The sequence below is a fragment of the Acomys minous genome (assembly GCF_964271855.1).
Source record: "Acomys minous genome assembly, chromosome: 1".
Classification (NCBI taxonomy): domain Eukaryota; kingdom Metazoa; phylum Chordata; class Mammalia; order Rodentia; family Muridae; genus Acomys; species Acomys minous.
In genome coordinates this window covers 151,351,586-151,375,129 of record NC_140483.1, presented here as the reverse complement: position 1 = coordinate 151,375,129, position 23,544 = coordinate 151,351,586, and the positions used below count along the sequence as shown (strand labels likewise).

At 43.4% G+C, this 23,544-nt stretch overlaps 1 protein-coding gene across 1 annotated transcript in view; it reads left to right on the top strand.

Moving 5' to 3' along the window:
• Window positions 1–23,544, top strand: part of ELP1 (elongator acetyltransferase complex subunit 1) — a 53,405-nt gene that overhangs the window by 19,254 nt on the left and 10,607 nt on the right. The window contains exons 12-29 of the mRNA XM_084775919.1: window positions 548–712; window positions 2,513–2,612; window positions 5,513–5,698; window positions 6,000–6,106; window positions 6,870–6,973; window positions 8,676–8,729; window positions 8,824–8,929; window positions 10,118–10,233; window positions 10,566–10,639; window positions 10,910–10,988; window positions 11,083–11,162; window positions 12,286–12,423; window positions 12,523–12,608; window positions 13,333–13,481; window positions 14,406–14,529; window positions 15,134–15,231; window positions 17,014–17,215; window positions 19,288–19,349. Coding sequence (XP_084632045.1) covers window positions 548–712; window positions 2,513–2,612; window positions 5,513–5,698; window positions 6,000–6,106; window positions 6,870–6,973; window positions 8,676–8,729; window positions 8,824–8,929; window positions 10,118–10,233; window positions 10,566–10,639; window positions 10,910–10,988; window positions 11,083–11,162; window positions 12,286–12,423; window positions 12,523–12,608; window positions 13,333–13,481; window positions 14,406–14,529; window positions 15,134–15,231; window positions 17,014–17,215; window positions 19,288–19,349 — 2,030 coding nt within the window. The remainder of the gene's footprint in view (window positions 1–547; window positions 713–2,512; window positions 2,613–5,512; window positions 5,699–5,999; window positions 6,107–6,869; window positions 6,974–8,675; window positions 8,730–8,823; window positions 8,930–10,117; window positions 10,234–10,565; window positions 10,640–10,909; window positions 10,989–11,082; window positions 11,163–12,285; window positions 12,424–12,522; window positions 12,609–13,332; window positions 13,482–14,405; window positions 14,530–15,133; window positions 15,232–17,013; window positions 17,216–19,287; window positions 19,350–23,544) is intronic.

Here is a 23,544-nt window from a genome sequence, read left to right as displayed (position 1 = left end):
GCAGATAGGTGCTATTGGCACTAAATGTTCTTTGTAGTGCTTTTAATACTGATTTCTATAATCATGTTCTGTACAGAGAACTTAGTCATACATAGAAAAGTGCTTTTTCATGGGGAGGGGCCCTTTTTAAATGGAGTCTTGGTGTATGTCCCTGGTACTCTCTGTGCAGAACAGGCTCCTTGAACCCATGGCAGCCCTCCTGCCTCAGCCTCCCAGCTGCAGCCCTTAGGGTTTTGGATTACCCTAGTTTAGTCTCTTTTCTATTATAGACCTAGGGTTCAAGCCAGAACTTGGACTTGTTGCCTTTTTGGCCTGATCCTTGGCACCTGAGTCTTCCAAGTACAGTGTATGTCTAGGGGCCACATTAGCCAGGTGCAGACAGAGCCCCTCATACCTGTGCTGGTTTTATGTTTATTAATGAGAAAACACCAGCCGTTACTGCGGAGAGCCACTGTATGCTGTTACCATTTAGGTGCTTATTGATGTTTGATGTCTGCATTTACTCGCTGAACACCTGCATGGCTAATCCTCCTTTTTTAATGTGCAGAAAGAGTGTTGATAACAGTCTTCCGGCAGACTGTGATTCCACCACCCATGAGTACCTACCGGCTGGTGATCCCACATCCAGTGAATCAAGTCATGTTCTCTGCTCACCTTGGAAATGACATTGCTGTCCTTGATGCTAGTAACCAGATTTCTGTCTACAAGTGTGGTAAGTGGAAACACTGTGATCGAGGAGCTCAGTCAGTTCCTGTTCCTGAACAGAAGCACATCACAGTGTGATGTCATCTCAGCGCCAATGTTTCTCAAATTCAAAAGTCTAAATTATTTCATCGTCATGGTATTTAATTGGCTTACATTTTCTTCTTTTCAAAAGCCTGTTTGGTTCATACATACATTTCTCTGTGCCTTAATGATCCTAAAGAATTACCTAAAAATAGCATTCAATTCTTGAAATAATCCAGAATCTTCCTGTTTCTCAGATTTCCCTGCTTTTTTTCTTACTTTGCGCACAGTAGCACACAATCTTAGGACTCTTCTAGTAGTGCTCAGAGCCTTTTTCTGCTTTATAGAGGTGGGTACATGTGGCCACAAGTGGGAAGTGCATTCCCATGCATTGGGACACTTAACTTTTGGTGCTATTTGTACACGTTTGTTTGACAGTCGTAGCTTTGTTTCAAATGCCTGTTGGAGTTTTAGTGAGTACTAGCCCTCTGAGCTGCTGACAGAGCTATTTAATTCACGGTAGCTCCTGCTTTCAGTCAGCCTTTCTTAAACATAGCCTGCTTTTCACAGGAACTCTCTGTGGACAGATCACCAGCTCCTCTGATTTCAGTTCCAGTGTACAGTGCTGCTGTAGTCCTTCTTAAACATGTGAGCCTGGCTTTTCAATAAGTCATACTCACATATTCGTTGTCAAGGCGTATAGTCTGTCATCTGGCAAGTGCTCTGCAGCAAAGTTAGGCATAGGATGACACAGGAAGACTGAGGATGCTGGACTGTGGGGAAGGTGTCACAAGGAAGGCTTCTCTGTGAAGGAGTGTCTGAGCAGAGTCCTGCTGAGACTCAGAGAGGGAAGAACATTCCTAGTAGTCCTCTTGTTGTGTTTAGGAAACTGCTAGATGGTCAGTGACCACAGGAAGACAAATGAGAGGAGAGAGGTGGGTGGTGCATAGGGATGACAGAGCAGCTCTTTCAGGAATGAGCTAGGAGTTGTTAGAGAGCTTGGGACAGTAGAGTGTTCTGGCTATTTCAGAAGATTGTGCTAACTGTTATGTTGATGAACTAGATTAACAGCGGAAAGAGACTCTCTTTTTTTGTTGTGTTGTATTGTATTGTTTTTCAAGACAAGGTTTTTCATGTAGCCCAGGCTGTCCTGGAACTCACTGTGCAGACCAGGCTGGCCTTGAACTCACAGTGATCCACCTTGTCTTGCCCCCCAAGTGCTGGGAGTAAAGGTGTGTGCCACCACCACCCTGCAAAGCTGTCTTATGGATACTAAGAGCTGTGGAGGATGGGCGGCTGCTGAGAGATGGCTGGGGACAGCGGAGAGTACCTGATAGTGTGGGAAGACAGTCCGTCCCTCTGGCCCTGCTGAAGTGTTGTCTTTACTAGGCAAAACTGTGGCTGACATGGTGTTAATAGGAAGCCTGAAAGATGTGGAGATTCAAGAATGACGTTGAAATGTCATGATTTTGTAGATTACTTCATTTGTCTTCTAGAACCCACTAGTTGTAAGACACTACGTTCTTGGCATTAGGAGAAATATCTTGCAATGATAATATTTCTTTTTTTTTTTAAAGATCTATTAATTTATTATATATATGCAGTGTTGTGCCTGCATGTACACCTGCAGGCCAGAAGAGGGCGTCATATCACATTATAGATGGCTTTGAGCCATCATGTGGTTGCTGGGAGTTGAACTCAGGACCTCTGGAAGAGCAGTCAGTGCTCTTAATCTCTGAGCCTCTCTCCAGCCCACAATGATAATATTTCCATTTTTGTTTTCTAGGTGATGAGCCAAACATGGATCCCACAGTGAAACTGGGAGCCGTGGGTGGAACTGGATTTAAAGTTCCTCTTAAAACACCTCATCTGGAAAAGAGATACACGTATGTTCCTAAATAATTTCAGTCTCTGGGAATAGAACCAGGTAGCATTTTGTTCTGGATTCATCCAGCCTTTATTCTGGGGAATGTGAAGTGGGCTCACCAGCTGATCCTGCAGAAGGAGGCGCTCACTCAGTTAAAGTGTACCCTATTTTCCAGTGACTAGGAAGATAGGCTCATATCCCGTCCCAGACCTCATTCGCTCAGCAGCCTTGTTCTCTAGGGAGACTCCCACGGGAAGATGGAAGCGAAGACACTAAGGCACAGTTGCATTCTCCTACGTCAATGGGAACATACATGTTGATAGTATGTGGATGACTCAATTCAGTTTTTATCTCGGTCTCATTCCAAATTACAGTATTTCTGGGTGTTGTAATTTTGGACTCTCAGGTTGAAACCCAAGTGCACTTTCCCTTTGCAGCAGCAGGTACAAATGGTTGGGTGTATTTAGTGCCCATGGAGGCATTTGCAGAGGCGTGGAAGCCAATCATAAGTACTAGTTTCACAGAACCACGAAATAAGAGGACAGAGTTAGAGGATAGGGAACAGCTTGACCAGGATCATGCTCCTTTAAATGCAGAACCCAGAGATTGATTCTGTTCAGTTTGTTGTGTTCCTGTTCTTAGTTACTAGGGATGCCTGGTACACAGTGACTAGAAATAAGCACAGGTAACAGAATGCTGAAAGAGTTTCTTAGCTATGTGTCACATATTTAATAAATACAAACTTTTCAAGCAAGTTTGTGCTTCGGTTCCTGCATATAGAATGCTCATTAAGTTTTTAGAGTGCTTATATTTTTTCATTTTATACTACTGTAGACAGTTTTCCAATAATTGCAGTAAATTCCTTAGGTCTATCAGCTTAAGGAAAGTTTGTTCTGGCTCCCAGTTTTTGAGGCTTTGCTAGCTTGTTGCCTCCATCGCTATGTCACAGGGCTTCGTGATTGTAGCTCATGATAAAGAGCTCCACTCCCCTCATGGCCCTGTGGGTAAAGAACTAGGCTTCATCACCTCTTTGAGGTGAGGGCATTTTTCTAGTGAACTAAAGCCTCCACCTTCTTACCGTTCCACTCTTGCGCTGGTACAGAGGTATGCAAGATGTGGGAGGAGTATTTTAGATCCAAATCTTAACACACAGTTTGAAATTACTAGACACAGATATAGTTCAGATCAAGAGTGAGGCAGTTTAGAATAGGGCTCTGTCTTCAGTTCATGACCCTATTCTACTAAGTAAGTTTTATGTGACTAAGTATATAGATGATAAAATAGTGTACAAATCAAAGATTTATTTATAATTATAACTTATTTTAAAACAATTCCTTGGAACTGGGGAGATAACTCAGCCAGCAAAGTGTTTGGCTTGTAAGCATGAGGGCCTGAGTTTGTTTCCCAGAAACTACATTTAAAATGCCAGGCTTGTTGGGATGTGCACGTAATCCTTGTGCTGGGAAGGCGGGAAGACAGGAGGGTCTATCCTAATTGGTGAGATTGAAGCCAGTAAGAGGCCATGTCTCAAAGGAGCTGAGTGGTCTTCTTGAGAATGTCACCTGCGGTTGTCCCGTAGCTTGCATTGAACACACGGGACAGATAGGCACCCCAGTTCTTTGCTATGCATATAATCTTACCACTTATTTCTCTATTTGTTTGTTTGATGGATTATTTTTGTGCTCCTCCCGTGCAGCAATATAACCCCATGTGATGCTGTGGCCCATAGTTTACACAGCTGTGGATTAGGATATATGCAAAACCAAGAGGAGAAAAATCCCAGTAATTCAGAGAAGATGTCATGAAGACACAAGTCTTCATTTTGATCCTGAGGGAAGAACTGGCTTGAATTGGGAAAGAATTGGGAGAGCGCTGGGGCTGCCTCTGGCGAGGATTCTGCCCAAGCCATGTGCAGTGGAGACAGTGTTGAGGGAGAGCTGGCTAAGCAGGCACATTGTGCTATGGACCAGCTGCTTATGTGCCTACTGCTTATTTGCCACTGAACCCACAGAACAGGAGTTCTTGTGAGGTGACAAAATGATGCCCAGATCAGGAAAGTATGAGAAGCAAGGAGGCCATCCCTTGCTTATTAGTCATTTTCATGTGAGGTGCTTAGGAAAGGGCCCTGCCTTCTGAGGTTGCTGTCTGCTGAGGTTTGAGTATGGGTTATTGGTGTCTTGGGAGGGGCCTGTAATTCATTAGCTTAGGCACAAGAGTGGGGAGTTTTCTTACATAGTTTCAGAAAGATACTCTTCAAATCTCAGGATCTTAGAATATGAGAAAGTTGATTTAAAATAAATCAAGTATTCTTTCAGTCAGACACACATTATTTTGGAGGGTTGGCATTTGGTGTTAGTATGCTTTTTCCCTTTATTTTGATGCTTTCATTCATGAACCCAGTCTCATCTCTCTCCTCCATTTCTTGACTTGCCATTCCATGCCGTATGTGCGTGAATATAGCACCATTCACTGGGATGTGGAATTCCTACCTAGTGGTGCATCCTCAAAGGAGAGTAACTCTCCCTGGTGCAGCCCTGGTCAACTGCCAGTGGCTCCATAGAAAGGTTGGGCATAGATCGTCTACGGCATCTGTGCTGGAAGTTTGACTTACTTGTGCACGTCCATGCTGCTTCTCTGAATTTATGAGTGCAACAGCCATGTCATGTCCAGAAGACAGAATCTACAGCATTCTTTCTCACCCTCCAGCTTGGTTCTCTTCGTCTCCTCATCCACTGTCCTTGAGTCTTCGGGAGTTAGGAGTAGTGGTTGTCACAGATGTTTTGTTCAGGGCTGGAGTTCAGGCTTTGTTTCTGCAAATAATGAAGACTTGACTGTATTCTTATTATAAGGAAGGGCCTTACAAGTTCTGTGATTTGAAGCTTTACTCTTACCTTTGATGTTCTTTAACATTTGAAACAGAATTCAGTTGGGAAACAGTGAGGAAGATGAGGAAGTGAACCCGCTACAGCTGGGCCTTCTCGCGTGGATCGAAGAAGACGTCTTCCTGGCTGTAAGCTACAGTCACTCCAGCCCACAGTCTGTTATTCACCGCTTGACTGTGGCCTCCTCTGAGGTGGATGAGGAGCAAGGACGGCTGAGTGTCAGGTATCATGGCTCATCCATGTGTTCAGTATGTTAAGTTGGCAGTGAAGTTACACATTGTGTGTATGAACACAGGGCAGGGCTGAGGAGGAGCAGAAACTTTACTTGTCCATCTGTATCTGTGAAGCTTCTGCTTTGTGTGTAAAGTGTAAGTGTATTGCATTGACATAGGCAGTGTATCCTCAAAGGGTAGTCATTAGCTTTGGCTATGTTAAAATTCATAAAATGCCTCCATTTTTAAGAAACGTTATCTCTTAACACTTAACTTCTCTGGTTGTTTTGTTTTGTTTTGTCTTTGCTTTAGTTCTTCTGTGACAGTGGATGGAGTCATCATTGATTTATGTTGCTGTTCTAAGACCAAGTCATCGGCGGTACAGCTGGCTGATGGCCAGGTGTTCAAGTACCTTTGGGGTGAGTATCAGAATTCTAAGAAAGGTAATTCTTGAGACTATGTACTTGTAAATATCTTGTCAGCACTAGATTCTTGAGAATTGTTTATTTACATTTTTTAGTTGTTATTGTTACTATTGTTGTCATTTTCACATACAAAGCATTTTTATTGTGGCATTTGCATACATTGTTTCGTTGATCCTCCTTCCTCACATCTCTCCCACTCTTCTGTCCTCCTACTGGTCCCCTAACTACCTTCTGTTTGCATGTCACTTGTACTCTTTTTTTTTTTTTTTTTTAATACACTCTTCCAGGACTTCCTCTCATCTCATTCTTAGTGTCATGGTCCCTACTCACATTCCATACACATATAGAAATTAAAGTCTAGGATCTGTGCATAAGAGAAAACGTGCAGTGCCTGTATTTTGAATCTGGGTTACTTCACTTGATTGTCAGTTGTTTTTTGCTTGTTTGTCGTGCCAAGGTTGAGCCCAGGGTGTCATGCACCAGGAGAGCACTGTATTAGTGAGTTAACGCCCCAACCCAATGGCTAAGCCTTCTGGCTGCCCTGGGTTGCTGAGGGCAAAGTAGTATTGACAGTTTGGAGTATCCTAATGAATGTAGAGAAATCCAAATTGTATGCTAAGTGTTTCGGCATGTATTGGTGTTGATTTCTTTTTGGGAGGGTGAGCTGGGGATGTTGTTGTTTATTTTGTTTTTTTAATGCCTCACAAAAAAGAGCTGATGAACTATTTGTAAACTAAATTTGCCAATCTTACAACAGAATCACCTTCTCTGGCTGTGGAGCCGTGGAAGAACACGGAAGGATTTCCTGTTCGATTTCCTCATCCTTGCACACAGATGGAAGTGGCCATGATTGGAGGAGCGGTAAGTAAACACAGGGCGGGAAAATTCACCTTGGAGAATAGTTAGTGACCGAGGGCGTCAGGTAGAAAAGTGTGGACCTGGGTCTCCAGGAAATCCCAGTAGTAACAGGAAGTTATCTTTTCTCTTGGCCCTCACCTTCTTCATCCAGAAAAGGGGAAAATCAGTCTTTCAGAGTCCAAGAGAGAAGTAAGGGAGATAATACATGTAATTAGAAATTTTCATTTCTCATTTATAAAATATTCAAAAGTTTACTAAATACCTTCTGATGAAAGTATACAATCTGAAGAATAAAATTTGACAGATTGTCATTTATAAATTACTAGAATGTTTATATTTATGATGAGTTGTTGGATATGATAATCACACAGCAAAACAACTTCTATCTTAGTTACTTTTCAATTGCTGGGATAAGACACCATGGCCAAGGAAACTTAGAAAAGAAAGCATTTAATTTGGAAGCTCACAATTCCAGAGGGTAATAGAATCCATGACCATCATGGTAGAGGTATGGCTGTAGGCGGCAGGCCTGGTGCTGGGGAGTAGCTGAGAGCTTACATGTTGAGAAGACGGCAACCAAAAGGCAGAGAAAGTACTAACTTGGGATGGCCTGGGCTTTGGGAACTATACAACTCCACTCCAGTGGCACACCTCAAACGAGACCACTCTTCCTAATCCTTCCCAAATAGTTCCACCAACTGGGAACCAGCATTCAAATAGAAGAGCCTATAAGAGCCATAATCATTCAAACGACCACACCTTCTTTTAGTATAGATAGAATCATTTTTCTGATAGGAGAGTGAAGGCAAGGAGCAATGTATGACAGTAGCAAACAGTGAGGTGTCTGGGGCTAGCTAGAGGATCATAATTATGATGATAATTGTCCAAGAAAGAAAGACTCAGAGGCAGTGGTGCGTGTGCTAAGACATGGAGAGGAAAGATGTTCCTAGGAAGGAAAGAAGGAGGGAGGGAGGGAGGGAGGGAGGGAGGGAGGGAGGAGGTACTAGAAGCACCCTGAGTTTAGAAAGATGGACAGAGTAGGCCTGGGGCAGCACATGGCAGATGCTGCAGGCCATAGCTGTCTCATAGTGTACATCCTGGCTCAGGTTCCTTACCTTGAGCTGTGAGCTCTGCTGTCTTTCCCACTTGAGGTGGCACAGAGCTGCAGGGATGACCATTTTCCTGACCAGGAGTATAACACTGCTCAGCAAGACTCATTAGGCCTAGGCGAACAGAAATGGTGGGTGTGAACAGAAAAAACCCTAGGTGAACAGAAATGATGGGACTCAAGAGATATAAGCACTACTTTTTAATCTGTTAAATAATTAAAAGAAAACCCTCTTACTACCGTCCCCCCAAAATAAAGTTATTGAGATGTTTTCTTCATGTCCGATATGTGATTCTTGTTGCCAGAGGAGTAGGTTGGGGAGGAATGGGTATAGAATGAAAGCTCAACAGAGACTTTTAGGGTGAATCAGAGAAGGGAATGAAATCAATTGAAGAGGAGCGAAGTAGCTCGAGTGGCTTGTGGTTGGGCAGTGGTGTATCCATTGTGCATGGCACCCGCCTTCACTAAGCTGTCTGCGGGAAGTCCTAATGACCGAAGCTTAGGGAATCACAGGGTGACACAACTGCACGGTAAAGACTGTAGGTTTAAGAGCTTGTGAATTGAGTTGCTTATAGTTTAAGTTTTGTTTCTTTGCAGGAATGTGTCTTTGGTCTGACTGACAGGTGTCGCTTTTTCATCAATGACACTGAGGTATGTAGGCCGGGCTTGTGTAGATCAGTCCACAGTGTTGCTTCCAAGTACAATAGCTAGCTAACTTCCCCTGGGCCTCTTTTGCCTGTTGCAGGTTGCATCAAATATCACATCCTTTGCAACATGTGATGAGTTTTTACTGCTGACAACTCACTCCCATACCTGCCAGTGTTTTTCCCTAACGGATGCTTCACTTAAAAGTAAGCTTTCCTATACAAAATGGAGCTATCCCCTTTTCTAGTGTCTTGAAGTGTTGATGATTTTTAAATTCTTCACCTACTTTGGCTGTTTACTGCAGAGTCCTAGGCTCATTTATTAGCTTTTTTCTTTAATATGGCATTCTTTTTAACCCTGTGTGGGTGTATGTGCACATGGGTGTACCTGCATCTATGGTGGGTATGCGCATGTGGGTGCAGGCATCCTTGGAGGAAGGTAGTGGATGTTCTGGAAGCTGGAAATACAGGCAGCTGAGAGTTCCCAATGTGAGTATTGGGAACTAAACTTGGGACTTCTAGAAGAGCAGTGCACACTCGCATCCCTTGAGCCACCTCTCCAGTCTCCCTCAACATAATTTCTTTGCTAAATCATTCTGTCTCAATTACCAGAGAACCCACAAAGGAAACGTTTAAGTAGCACATTCTAAAATATTCTTCATGGAATTTTATTATACAGCTTGCCTAATACTTAGAGTTACCACATCAATTCTCTACTGGTTATGTGTTCTAACCTTTTTGTAGAGATTCTGACTGCTCAACCACTATTGTGCTTCTGGATGCCATCTTGTGGTTTGTAGGGTACTAGCACTGATTTTTCTTGTATTACATCACCCTCTTCCCAGTGTGTTTCTTAATCTAAAAGGCCAGTTTATTTTCTTTGCTGCTGACTGGGAAACAGGAACTCTTCTGCCATTGGTACAGCCATAATATGAAGGCAATGCTAAGAAATAGAGAAACTGCTCCATTCGCAGTTTCCAGTTTCCCAACTGCTTAAGATGCTATGTATTAAAAAAAAAGACGCTATGTATGTTTGCAGCTAATTAAGCTGACCAAGTCCCTTTCCCCACAGGGACTTGGTATGCATTGACTGCAAATAGCAGCCTCCTTGGTATAGTGTCTGCAGCCTGTTGCCTGTATGAGTTGCCCCAAAGGACTTTGGAGCGAACTTTAAAAAAAAAAAAAAGCTATGTATGTGAGTTTACATGAGGCTTCTGTAAAGTGAGGTCCTTCCCAGGAGTGAGATTACAGGAAGGGCCAGGGATCTTGAGGTTGAATGAGAGAACAAAGGAACTTGCCGTTAACTGGGTTTCAGATACTGGGCAGCTTCAGCAGCGCTTAATGGAGCATGGCTTGCTGTGGTCATTCTCAAGTCTCAGCCAATGGCACTTTTAGCGTTACAGGCAAATCTGTGCGGCAATAATGAGGCCAGTGGAGAAATTCTGCGGAAAGTGGAAAGGGGCTCTCGGATTGTTACAGTTGTTCCCCAGGACACAAAGCTTATACTACAGGTAAGCTCGCGTCTTGAGACTTTGTGTTGTCCCTCAGTCACCACCACAGTACATACAGGCTGCATTTTAGCCTCTTGTATTAACAACCATTTATTATAATCCTTCTTTCTTGGCTATCTGTTGACTTTATGCAAAGGAGCATTGACTGATGCAAGCTCTGACCAATAAGGTTTAAAGGGAAACTTGCGTGAAAGTCAAGATAAATATTGAGCACAACTGGATTCTAACTGTTGATTTTATAGCATGTGGTGGTTCAGGAAGAGTTGAGTAGAACTGTGCATCCTGATGCTTAAACTATTTCCAGTTGACTAGAGATTTTGATTTATTTTGAGATGCCAAGGGGAAACTTGGAAGTTGTTCATCATCGGGCCCTGGTCTTGGCTCAGATTCGGAAGTGGCTGGACAAGTAAGTATTCCGTATGTGACTGTACCTGTGCGCATGTATGGTCTTGTAGTCCAAGCTACGGGAATCACTAAACTATACATTTTAAAAGGAAAAGAATGTGTCACCTGTTTGTTTGTTTGTTTGTTTTTTTCTTTCTGTAATTTCAGAGTGAAAATCAGAACTTGTTTGTTATTTGGGCTGCAATCTGATTATACCAGTTTGTATTGTAATGAAAATCTTTCATTACAGAGAACTTATGCTTTTTATCCATTTTCTTTTCTGTCCTTGCAGACTTATGTTTAAAGAAGCATTTGAATGCATGAGAAAACTGAGAATTAACCTCAATCTGATTCATGACCATAATCCTAAGGTACTTACCTATGTATATGTCTGACTGTCCTCTAGCTGTACTCATGAGCAAATGAGATCCAAACTGAAATGCTTACATACTTTCTTTTTGATAGGTGTTTCTGGAAAATGTGGAAACCTTCATAAAACAGATAGATTCTGTAAATCATATTAACTTGTTTTTCACAGAACTAAAGTAAGTATTTTGATAATTCTTGATTATCCTATTTTAAGTATTATCTCTTGATAAATCGAATAAATAAATAATTTTTTGCTAGAGAGCAAAAACCTCTCTAAATAAAATAAATTACCATAATAGTGTTATTTGACTTGGTTTTTAGTTTTGCCTATAAAACTTTTTCTCATGTGATTGGCCTCAAATATAGTCCTTTCTCTAATGATTTTTCTTTGCCAACTTTTTAATGAAACTTTTTGTTTGTTTTTTCGAGACAGGGTTTCACTGTGTAGCTTCAGCTGTCCTAGGCTCGCTTTGTAGACCAGGCTGGCCTCGAACTCACAGTGATCCACCTGCCTCTGCCTCCCGAGTGCTGGGATTAAAGGTGTGTACCACCATGCCCGGCTTAATGAAACTTTTAGGGAAACAATGATGTTGACACCGCCCAGCATTTATTCTCTTGCTTTAGACAGGTGCAAAGAAAGTTGGAGATAGCAGTCCATTTTACCTCTAGAAGGTCATCTTGTATAGCATTGGCTAGAACACTCTCTTAGTGTTGGGTTGTTAACCACTGCAAAATGTCTAGTAGTCCATCCAGTAGCTTCAGCACATGTTTGTACATCATGTAATCCAACCCCCTATCCAGTTACACAGCATTTCCTTTTTAGAAAGCTCCCCACATCCACTCCCAATTAGTGCTTGTGCCCAGCTCTTGGGCAGCTCCTGTTCAATGTTTCAGCACAGGTCAGCCTCTTTGTTTTACATCACCACATAGCACAACCACAAAGTATTTGCTGTGCTGCTTTCACTTGCAGAGTTGAGCTCTGCCATCTTTTTGCATATATCATTAGTTCATTCATTTTTAATTGTTCAATAGTCTGCTTCTGTGTGAATATATCACCCTTTCTTCATTCTCTGGTTACCTGGACACCTTGATTGTACCCTACTTCAGGCTAGTGTGAGCAAAATTATGAACATTACTGAGTAAGCCTTTTGTGGATATATTTGATTTCTCACTACTTGAATAACTAAACTTTCCAGGTCCTTTTTTATTTATTGTCTCACAGACCTGTCCAATATATGTTAGTAGTTGGACTGCCGCATTGTTTGGTAAAGCGACCTGATCATATGCTTTGGTTCTTAGAGAAGAAGATGTCACAAAGACCATGTACCCTCCACCGGTTATCAAGAGTACCCAGGTGTCCAGAGATCCTGCTGGGAAGAAGCTTGACCTCATCTGTGATGCTATGAGAGCAGCCATGGAGACCATCAACCCTCGGAAGTGGGTGCTGTGCTACTGCGGGCATCTTTGAACGACAGGATATGGAGATGTCTCTGCTTTACTCATCTTGTCATTCTGGTGTTTCACTTACTACCTCAGGTACTGCCTGTCAATACTCACATCTCATGTGAAGAAAACAACCCCAGAACTGGAGATTGTGCTGCAGAAGGTGCACGAACTTCAAGGTAGAGACCTGCACTCAGACACTTCCCTGACTCGGCCTTCACAGTCGCTGTCTGCCGAGGACCATTACCATGCCATTGCCATGTCATGGATTTTACAGAGGGCTCTTGGTTCACCATTTTCAAATGTGAAGATTTTTGAGTGCAGAGCATTGTATGAATGAATTGAAGCCTCCCTGTGTTCATTTTGTGTCCCAGGCTGTCAGAAAATCTTTTTACTTGGTTTCTGAGTTTGTAGACTTTCCCCCAATGACTGTTCTGATGTTCTTCCTTCTTTCTTTTGTTTTTGTTTTTGCTTTTGCTTTTTTTTTTTTTCCTTTTAAATTTTATTTTATGTGCATTGGGATTTGCCTGCGTGCATGTCTATGTGAGGGTGTCAGATCTTGGCATTACAGTTGTCAACTGCCAGGTGGGTGCTGGCAGTTGAAACAGGATCCTCTGGAAGTCAGTGCTCCTAACCTCTGAGCCATATCTCCAGCCTACTCTTTGGTTTTTTTCTTTTTGACAAGGTTTTATGTAGCTCACTCTTGCCTCAGACTCACTATGTAGCTACAGATGACCTTGAACTTCTGACCCTCCTTCCTCCTCCTGAGTGCTGGAGTTACAGGAACACACCAGCATACCTGGTTTTACATGGCTCTGAGGATCAAACCCACACCTCTATGTGTGTAGGCAAACACTTGACTGACTGAGCTCTGTCCTCCTGTTCTTTCTTAAACACCAACAGGAAATGTTCCCTCCGATCCTGAGACTGTGAGTGCAGAGGAGGCCTTGAAGTACCTGCTACTCCTGGTAGACATTAACGAATTATATAATCATTCTCTTGGGACCTATGACTTTGATTTAGTTCTCATGGTAGCCGAGAAGTCACAAAAGGTATGTGGTGTTTATACTTTTTTGCACCATTTTTTGAAAATCATACTAGTGTGGCACCCTGTTCTTTAGAGAATGGCTCTTTATCTAATGCTACGAGTGGGTGCAGACCTGAGTCTCCAGGGCTGGCATTTCTAATCTCCATTCTCTATATGTCTGTGTGTATCCACTTCACTGACCTGGACCTCACTAAGTGGATGAGGTTGGCTAGCTGGCCCGCAGGTCTCAGGAACCTGACTGTCCACTTCCCTGGCACCAGCGTAACAGGCCCATGCCACCATGCCTGGCTTCTGTGTCCCTAGCCCAGGATGCTGCTCTCTAGGAAGAAAAATCAGCCTGCTAGGCGTGGTACAGAGCATGAGGTGGTGGACCTCTTAGACTGTGCCAACTCAGTACATCTTAGCTTTGTTTTGATGTGCTCTCTTCATTACTAGCATGTAAGCTGTGTCATGAAGGGTGCTCTTTCAGGGGAGACTTGGTTCACTGTTGACTGTCTTCTAGATTGCAGGTGGCTGTTTCCTTATCAGCCTGTGAAGGAGCTGAGGCTGTGGAGAAATCCAGAGATTAAAATTTAAACCAATAACACCCAAATATGAACCCTTTTCCCCAAAACTTTGATTTGATGTATTATATAATACATAATTGATACATAGTGTAATACACATTTTAAATTATGTTGCTCTATGTTTATTGCCTTAATTAGAATGTATATTATGAGGCTGGAGAGATGGCTCAGTGGTTAAGAGCACCACCTATTCTTTCATAGGTCCTGAGTTCAATTCCCAGCAACCACATGGTAGCTCAAAACCATCTATAATATGATCTGATGCCCTCTCTTCTGCAGAGAAAGCACTCATATACAATAAATACATCTTTTTAAAAAATGTATATTATATAAGTATTACAAGTAATGACTTTTTCTTGTAGGATCCTAAGGAATATCTTCCATTTCTTAATACACTTAAGAAAATGGAAACTAATTACCAGCGATTCACCATAGACAAATACTTGAAACGCTATGAAAAGGCCATTGGACACCTCAGCAAGTGTGGTGAGTCTTGACTGCTGCTTCAGATGTTCATTACTGCTTCAAGCCTTCTTAGGAGCTCCATAGGTGAGCTGTAAGATAAGATAAAGGTTATCCTATGCCAGTGGCTCTTAACCTGTGGGTTGCAACCTCTTTTGCCAAACCTCTATCTCCAAAAACATTTACATTACAATTCATAACACTAGTAAAATTACAGTTATGAAGTAGCAATGAAAATAATTTTATAGTTGGGGTCACCACAACATGAGGAGGTCTGAGTATGAGGAAGGAAGATTGAGAACCACTGTATAGACAGATGGGTTCCAGTTTTCACTCCGGAAAACTGGCATGTTCACCCTATATTTGCCATCCTTGCAAGCTCTGGACAATGAGAGACCCTGTCTCAAAAAACAAGGTGGATAATCCCTTCTGAAAAGGGACACCTGAGGGCATGAGGAACAATACCTCAGTTGTCCTCTGGCCCTCACATGCATGCTCACTCATGGGCACATGAGCACACATAGAGAAAGTTCCACAGTAATGTTGCTTAGGAAAGACAGGTGTAAGTGAAAGACATTATACTTCCGAAATCTTATACCTGTGACTGGGTATATCTTATTTTTTGCAGGACCTGAGTATTTCATAGAGTGCTTAAATTTGGTAAAAGATAAAAACTTGTATAAAGAAGCTCTGAAGTTATACCGACCAGATTCAGCACAGTACCAGGTATGTGGTGGGTAAAATGAGGCTCCTCCCAATTTTGCTTTGGGAATTAGTTAGAAAGTGAGGATATTTTGAGTCCAAACACTGTTCTTGGCTTTGAGGATTATCCTACAACCAGTCAGTCTCATCTTGAATTAGTTAGGAAGGAACTAGCCAGGACAGCAGTATTTCAGTAGTTTGAGAGTTCTGTTTGTTTATTTATATAAACATCTAGTTAGGTTTTCTGATCTATCAGGTACATTGCTTCTAAGTCAAATGTATTATGTGATCCTCCTTCCAACCTGATGGGGTATTGTGCCCAGTTTACAGATGAGGCCACAACTTTCATAAGTGTCTGGAACCTACAGAGGGGCCTGCATGGGGCCTGAGGCCAGAGAGCACTCATCACTAGTCTACTGTGCCACGCCACTATCATCCCCAGTTTTGTATGCAAATCGCATACATGTTCTTTTAGTTTGCTTTCCTAGTGTTGAGATAAAACACTCTGGCCAAAAGCAGCCTGAGGAAGAAAGGGAGGAACCTGGAAACAGGAAGTAAAGCAGAGACCATGGAGAATGTGACTTAATGGCTTGCTCTGTGGCTCAAGTGCAGGCTCCTGCCTTACCCAGCCCATGCCAGCATGCCCAGTGATGACACTGGGCATAGTTCCTTCTGCATCTGTTAGCAATCAAGAAAATGCCGCAGTGACACAGCCACAGGGCACTGTGATGGAGGCAGTTCCTTGGTTCCCTTTTCCCAGGTGCTTGACATCCAAGATTGGTGATCACACGTATCTCTCTATCATCTACTTTTTATTATTACCATAATTATCATTATTTGTATTTACATGTATGTGCCTGCCTTTTTGTATATGCACCAGGTTCCTATAGGTGCTCAGAGAGGCCAGAAGAGGGTGTTGGCTCCCCTGACAGCCGCCTGATTTGGGTGTTAGGCACTGGGCCTGGCTTCCCTGCAAGAGCAACAAGTGCTCTTAACCTCCAAGGCCTCCCTCTCTCCAGGCCTCCATGCCTGCTTCTGTAGCACTGCTTCCTGGCGTTCTCCATATTCCCAGTTAGCTGTAGATGGTTCCCAGATGTTGTGTTGTGTAATGACCTGCTAGCCCTCTATTGCGGCCTTTCTTGAGTCCACTGTCGTGAACATTTCTAGTCTCCCTTGAAAGCCATGCTTACATTAGTGGCCACACACACTGCTGATTTGCTGCTTTGTCTCTGCCAGGCTGTGGCTTCCAGAAGGGCAGGGAATGTGTGCTGTATTCCTATATCTCTGCCTCACCCCAAGCCTTGGCAATGTAGGCTTTAGCAAATGTCTGCCTCAAAGTTCTGGTTTTCTTCCCCTCCCCCACTCTAGTGGCATTAACCTCATTGCTCCTCAAATGCACCATGCACATTCTTGTCACACAATCATTGTACCTTATCTGCGCCTCCTGACTCTTCATATAGCTTCATTTCCTTGTAGCCTTCAGAGGCGGCACACCCATCATTCTCTGTCATGTATCTCCCTCCGACTTTTGTCAGAGGCTGTATTAGTCCATTCTCTGTAGCCATTGGGGCAAAAACTTAACGTGCTGGTTTTTAGATTCCATTTGTATGTGTGGTTGGGGGCGAGTGGCTGTTGTTCCCATCTCCTAGAATAAGGCATATGTAGGTACCCAGTACATGATGAGTGAATAAATGCTGTGTCTTGGGCAGGAAAAGGAAGAGCGAAGTGTGATGACTGAAGTAGCCTACACTGTACATATAACTAACTATCGTCACACTTCTTCATCACATCTGTGTCTCGTCGCAGGCGCTCAGTATTGCCTATGGGGAGCACCTGATGCAGGAGCACCTGTATGAGCCAGCGGGCCTTGTGTTTGCCCGCAGCGGGGCCCACGAGAAGGCTCTTGCAGCATTTGTGGCTTGTGGCAGCTGGCAGCAAGCCCTTTGTGTGGGTGCCCAGCTTCAGCTGACCAAAGACAAGATGGCCGGCCTTGCTAGAACTCTGGCAGGTAAGCAGGGCCATTTTGTGTTCACTCTTCAAAAGGTTTGTGTCTGTTGCTTTGTAAGTAAGTTGAGGGCAACATTTCTTGAGATAGGCTCATTCTAGTCAAACTTACTAAGAAATTTCTTCTGAATAGAACAAGAGTCCCACTGCGACAAGGACCTCCAAATGCATTGGCATATTAAAGAAAGCAGTTCATTTCCCTGACCTGGGTACTGGTTGGTCTTCTAGTATGTGGTCTTGCAGGCCCTTAAGGCAGCAGGAGGTTGTGGCTGCAAATGTCCTTGCAGTTACACTGTCTAGTCTAGTATATCTTACTCACTGACCCTTAGACATTGCGGCCACACCAAACAGTGTAGCTGAGTTGGTTCTTCAAGAAGTTAAAAAATGAAGTTTTGGATGGAGCTAGTCTGCTGTAGCCAATATATGGTTGAAAATCATAATAGCATTTTCCAGGACTAGTGTGGACAAGACCAGAGGTACAGACAGAAAGCAGAGGTGAGTCGGGTGTGGTGGCGCATGCCTTTAATCCCAGCACACGGGAGGCAGAGGCATGCGGATCACTGTGAGTTCAAGGCCAGCCTGGTCTACAAAGTGAGTTTAGGACAGCCAAGGCTACACAGAGGAACCCTGTCTCAAACAAAACAAAACAAAAAGAGAGCAGAGGTGGCTGAGTGGCAGGTCTGAGGAATTTCCTAAAGAGGACACTAGGCTAGCACTTTGGACTTCAGAGCAGAAAACAATTATGGCCTCTGTGAGAGGAGCTGAGCAGGGCTTGGGCCTCAGCAGCACTCGAGATTAAAAAAAAAAAAGCTTGTGTTTCTTTGCCTTCTTTCTCTCCTTCAACATGAGATTCAGGGGTGAGGGGCGATTCAAACCAGGACGTCCTTTAACAAAGTCTTATATACATTGTCATGATCTCAAAAAAAAAAAAAAAAAAAAAAAAAGGAGCCATAAATCAAGCCTCCAAACTATATCTTAGCTTCCCACTCATCAACCCTTAGGGAGGAGTATACCTAGCTATCTCAGATGTTCCTTGGCAAAGGGTGCAGAGGGCAGTGAGCTAGGCTTATATAGTGTCTTGGTCAGTGTTCTATTGCTGTGAAGAGACATCATGACCACAGCAGCTATTTAAAGATTTAAAGAGAAGGACTTCATTATGGCTTAGAGTTTCAAAGGTTTAGTCCACTATCGTCATGGTGGGGAGCATGGCAACATGCAGGTAGACATGTAACTGAGAGCTCTACATGTATGTAGCTCTGCAGACAGAGAAACCACTGAGACTGGCTATAGCTTTTGAAACCCCCAAAGCCTACCCCCAGTGCCACACTTCCTCCAACAAGACCATACCTATCCCAACAAGGCCACGCTTCCAAATGCCACTCTCTAAGGATTCAAATATAAGGGTGTATGTGGGCCATTCTTCTTCAAACCACCACATACAGTACAGTTACTTTGTATACACATTTGATTTAGGCAGTTTACACAAGCTAGCAAAAGAAAAAAATGTAACTGCTTCACTAGTTAGGTGCTCATGCAGCTTTTTTCATTAGTGCTCTGTCCTGGAGTGGGGTGGGGTGGGAGAGATGAAGCTCCTGCCTCCTAGTAACACTGAGGTTTTGTGTGCTTGCTGTAATCTGTTTCACCCAGTTAGAGTGCTCGTAGGAGCCAGGGACTGCATGCCTGCCAGTGTAACCAGCTACCTCCATCTCTTGCCCACTCAGCGACTCACAGTCTCTTCCTGTCAGAGGAAGAAGTGGATTAGGGAGAGGTACCAAGTTAGTTGCCCATATACAAGCCTTTAGAAGCATTTTTTAAAAGTTCATTTGGGCTATCTGATTTTTCAAGCCTGGGATTAATTTAGAGTCCTTCACTAGGCAGGGTACCACGCCTCTGTAACCCAGGCAGCCACAATGAAAGATTTCACACTTCAGGCTGGCTGCCTAGGGTGCACAGTGAGCCTGGGTAGGAGGGTGCTCTTCATGTTGTGTAGTGCATTGCTGTCCTCACAGAAACTCAGGAGCTTGTAGTCTGCTGCGGTTTCTGTTTGCTGTCAAGTGCTTGTTGCTGTCTTTGCAGGAAAGCTGGTGGAGCAGAGGAAACACAGTGAGGCCGCTACAGTGCTGGAGCAGTATGTCCAGGTGAGCCCCTCCCGCGACACCCTGCATCTGTCACCAACAGGAGACTTGTCTGACCTACTGATGGACCTGAGGTAGTGATTAGGTCTTGAGGCAGTGTTGATTCCATTGCTGACTTGCCTTGAAAATCTCAGTCTGATGTGTCTCTAACCTCATCATCCATCCAACTCTGAAAAGCCTCAAAATCTGTAGTTTTCCAGAACTGATAAAGGACACCACAGAGGTATTACTGTCCACATGGGACAGCTGTATTCAAAGTGCAAGGCCATTCAGATGTGGGAGAGTGTAGTGTGGATATGACCAGACTGAGTTGGGCCATTTAGGGCAAGGGTGGGGAGGGGAAGGGGACAGAGGGGAGCCAGGTGCAGCAGCCAAGAGGCCCAAAGGTACAAAGAGAGCAGAGAGCAGTAACGAAAATGGTTGGATTATATAGGGAAGAGCCTTCCAGGCTCCTGGGCTGGAGAGTTCAGGGTAGGGGGCAGGATGTGGCAGAGAGGGGGACCCTGTAACAGGTAAGGGCTGAGGATACTGGGAGAACCTGGCAGCCGGGTCTACTTTGATCTAATTAATATATCAAAGTATTATTAAATAGGCATATTTTGATATAATATATCAAAATATATTAAATAGGCACCTCAGCCTTTTGTACCCATTTGAAGCCTAACAATTAGAAGATAGGTAACTAAGCAGTGGACAGACACCCTCTTGCCCTTTGTTTCCCTTTTGTGTATTAAAAATACTTCTTTAACCAAGGCAGCTTGGGGGTTTCAATGTTGCAGTGGATTGTATGTGTGCTGGGAGGTTCTGGTAGAATGCAGAGTTTATTATGAAAGTGTTAAGGCTGCACTGACACTGACCACAGGCTGCTAGACCACAGGCATACAGTGCACACCTAGGGTTGCTGTTGTGTATAGTTGTGGCTTTTTAGTTTTGGTTTGCTTTTGTTTGTTTGTTTGTTTTTGTTTTTGTTTTTGTTTTTGTTTTTTGATACAGGGTTTCTCTATGTAGCTCTTGCTATCCTGGAACTTACTTTGTAGACCAGGCTGGCTTTGAACTCACAGAGATCCGCCTATTTCTGCCTCTCAAGTCTGGCATTAAAGGCGTGCACCACCACCTCCAGGCTCAGTTTTGGCCTTTTGTAAGAGAGAGCTTTTCTTGTTTTGTTTTTACCCGTGTATGCATGCAAACATACATGCATGTGCACTTACTTAGTCATCAGAGAATAGCTTTTCTCTTTCCACCGTGGGTCCCAGGGTACTAACTAAGGTGGTCAGGCTTATGAGGAAAATGGCATTATTCATTCATTAGTTAATTTATTTAGTCTTTTTGAAATGGAGTCTCAGCATAACCTAACCTATGCTGGCTTGGAACTCCTGATTTTTCCTGCCTCTAACTCCAAAGTGCTGGGATTACAACATAAGCCACCACACGTGGTTTATGACAGTTTTACAATTGACACTGCTCGTATTAGGATTCACGAGAGAGACAGAACCAATAGAATGAACATTATTCAAAGGAAGGGACAGTAGATCCCTTCCTCAGTATGGTCTGAGTAGTCAACAGTGGCTGCCTTCAGACTGGAGAAGCTGAGAACCACTCGCTGCTCAGGCCATGAGCTGGGCACACTGGCGGCTATGAGAGGCATCCTGGAGAGATGCTGGTCTTCAGTTCATGCTGGAAGCCTGAAGATCTGGGTTCTGATCACAGTGAAGGAACGCAGCAGCAGCAGCAGCCATGGGGTTGATGAACTCACCAGCAGGACACCAAGCCAGCTGATAAAAAGCAAAGCTTTCCCCTCCTACTCTCTTGAGTCTGGCCTGTCACCAGAGATGCTACCCATGACTAGGGTTGGGCTTCCTGCTTTAGATAACCTGTGAAGAGAATCTTATCTTCATAGGTGTGCAGGCTGTTATCTCTTAGCTGAGTCTAGATTCAGTCAAGCTAGGACTTGGTTAACTATCCTCTTGTTAGACATACTTAGAACAAGATTGTGCTGCTAGGACATTTCACGCTCTATCTGGATTAAGACTAAAAGATGACAGTGTGTATTTCAGTAGATGTTGTAAGAAACTACTTTGTCGAGGTGTGAGGGAGCTGAAGAGATGGTTCCCCCATGGTAGTTCACAGCTGCTGTAGCTCCAGTTGAAGGGGATCCTATGCCCTCTTCCTATCCATGCAGATATCCATGCAGATAAAAATAAGTAATAAAAATTTTTAAAAAGAAAGAAGCAAGTATGTTGGGTGATTGAGTTGAAACATCAATGAGTAAAACTTGCCTAAGATGGTAGATTAGAGGAAGATCTATAGCAAAGTTGTGTTCCCATGGAGATGCACCTCACACACCCCTGGACCTGCTTCCACCAGGAATGTGTTACCTGTGGCTCCATGACAATTTACCACCCAAGGTCGCCACACCCAACAGACATCTAATGCTTTACCATCTGAGGGCTAGAAATCTGGACAACACTTAACTTGGCTTAAAACCACCAATTTCAGACTTACTTTACTGGTCTAGTTTTGGGGGATTTTGTTTGTCTTGTGTGTGTGTGTGTGTGTGTGTCTGTGTGAGTTTATACACACATGTGTATGCTTGGGTGTCTGGCAAGGCCAGAAGAGGGCATTGGGTATCTTCTGTTGTTCTGCCTGTTCTTTTGAGGCAGGGTCTATGAGGTCTGAACCCTGAGTTTACTCCTGAGCTAGGCTGGAAGCCTCCACGATCCTCCCGCCTCTGCCCACTCAGAGCTGCATTACGTGTTTGTGGGAACGCGTAGCTACCAGGCCTTACGATGGTGGAGCAAGCGCCCGTAACCCCACTTAGCCATCTCTCCTGCCCCCTTCCTTTCTAGCGAAAGCAAAAATATTAGTGTCACATATTTTCTCACACACTGTTTTAGCTACATTCAGCAACTTGTGTGTTATGCATCTGTTCTCCAATTTTCCTTGTGATTTCTTCATAACTTACAGATATTTTGAGATTTTCCAGCTATCTCTTACTGATTTCTTCTTTCTGTTGTGATTATATACTTAACAAAAATATTGGGTGGGCCAAAACATGGTGTCTTGTAGAGAAAACTATGTGTGTGCATGTTATGGCGAAGTGTTCTCTTAGTTATGTTGGGATGGTTTGTTGACACTAGCTGTGGCTTTTTCTGTCCTTATTGACTCTCTTAATACTTTGAGTTGCTGGGAGGAAATAAAGTTAAATTCCCTGTGTTTCTGCCTTTTCTTCCATTCTGCAAGTGTTTGCTTCCTGCATGTTGAAGCTCTGGTGTGCATAGGTGGCTGCTCATGGTCATGCCCAGAACCATCCCTCTTTGTCTGATAATCGTCCTTACCGTCCTTATCTGAAGTTGACTGTGTGCTGGGAATGCAGCCCTTCTAGCCTTTTCAAAATTATGGCATGTTTTTCCATTGTTTTATTCATCTCTGTACATTTTCATGTTTAGGTTGAGTTGTTTTGTCTGCTGAGCTATTGGCTCCACTCCAGGCTCAGCACTTCTCGTGGATTCATCTCACTCTGCTGTTGGTTATGAAGCATGTTTTAACGCATGCTCTGGGACTTACAGTAAACACCAGTCACAAGTTAGCTTACTATTTCACGTGCAGGGTTAGGATCCCAACAAGGACACTCTGTATTCCTCCCTCTTCTCCTTAGTGAAACTAGGGACATTTTAACTCTTCATACATTGTATATTTTGCTTTTAGTGATTAAGACATTGCTAAATGACGCAAAAATGTTTCATGCTTTTTTTTTTCTTTCAAAAGAAGCTAGAGGCCAGGCAGTGGTGGTGGTGGTGCACGCCTTTAGTCCTAGCACTTGGGAGGCAGAAGCAGATAGATCTTTATAAGTTCGAGGCCAGCCTGTTCTATGGAGTAAGTTCCAGGACAGCCAATGTTGTACCCAGAGAAACCCTATCTTGTTGGGGGTGGGGTGAAAAGAGAAGTTAGAAATATGAATTTATTTGATATTTTCTGAGCTTTAAGAAACTTGAAGCCACTCAAAGTATATCAACAACCTAATCTTAAGAGCTGAAACAAAACAATTAGGGAGAAATGAGGTTAACCTTACCGATAACCTTGCCAGTGTGTTCTTAGACCCAACACCAAAAGATAAGCAACTGAAAATCAGATTAATTGAATTTCATAGAAACTAAGAATTATCAAGGATGTATAAGACAGCTTATTGAATGGAGGAAAA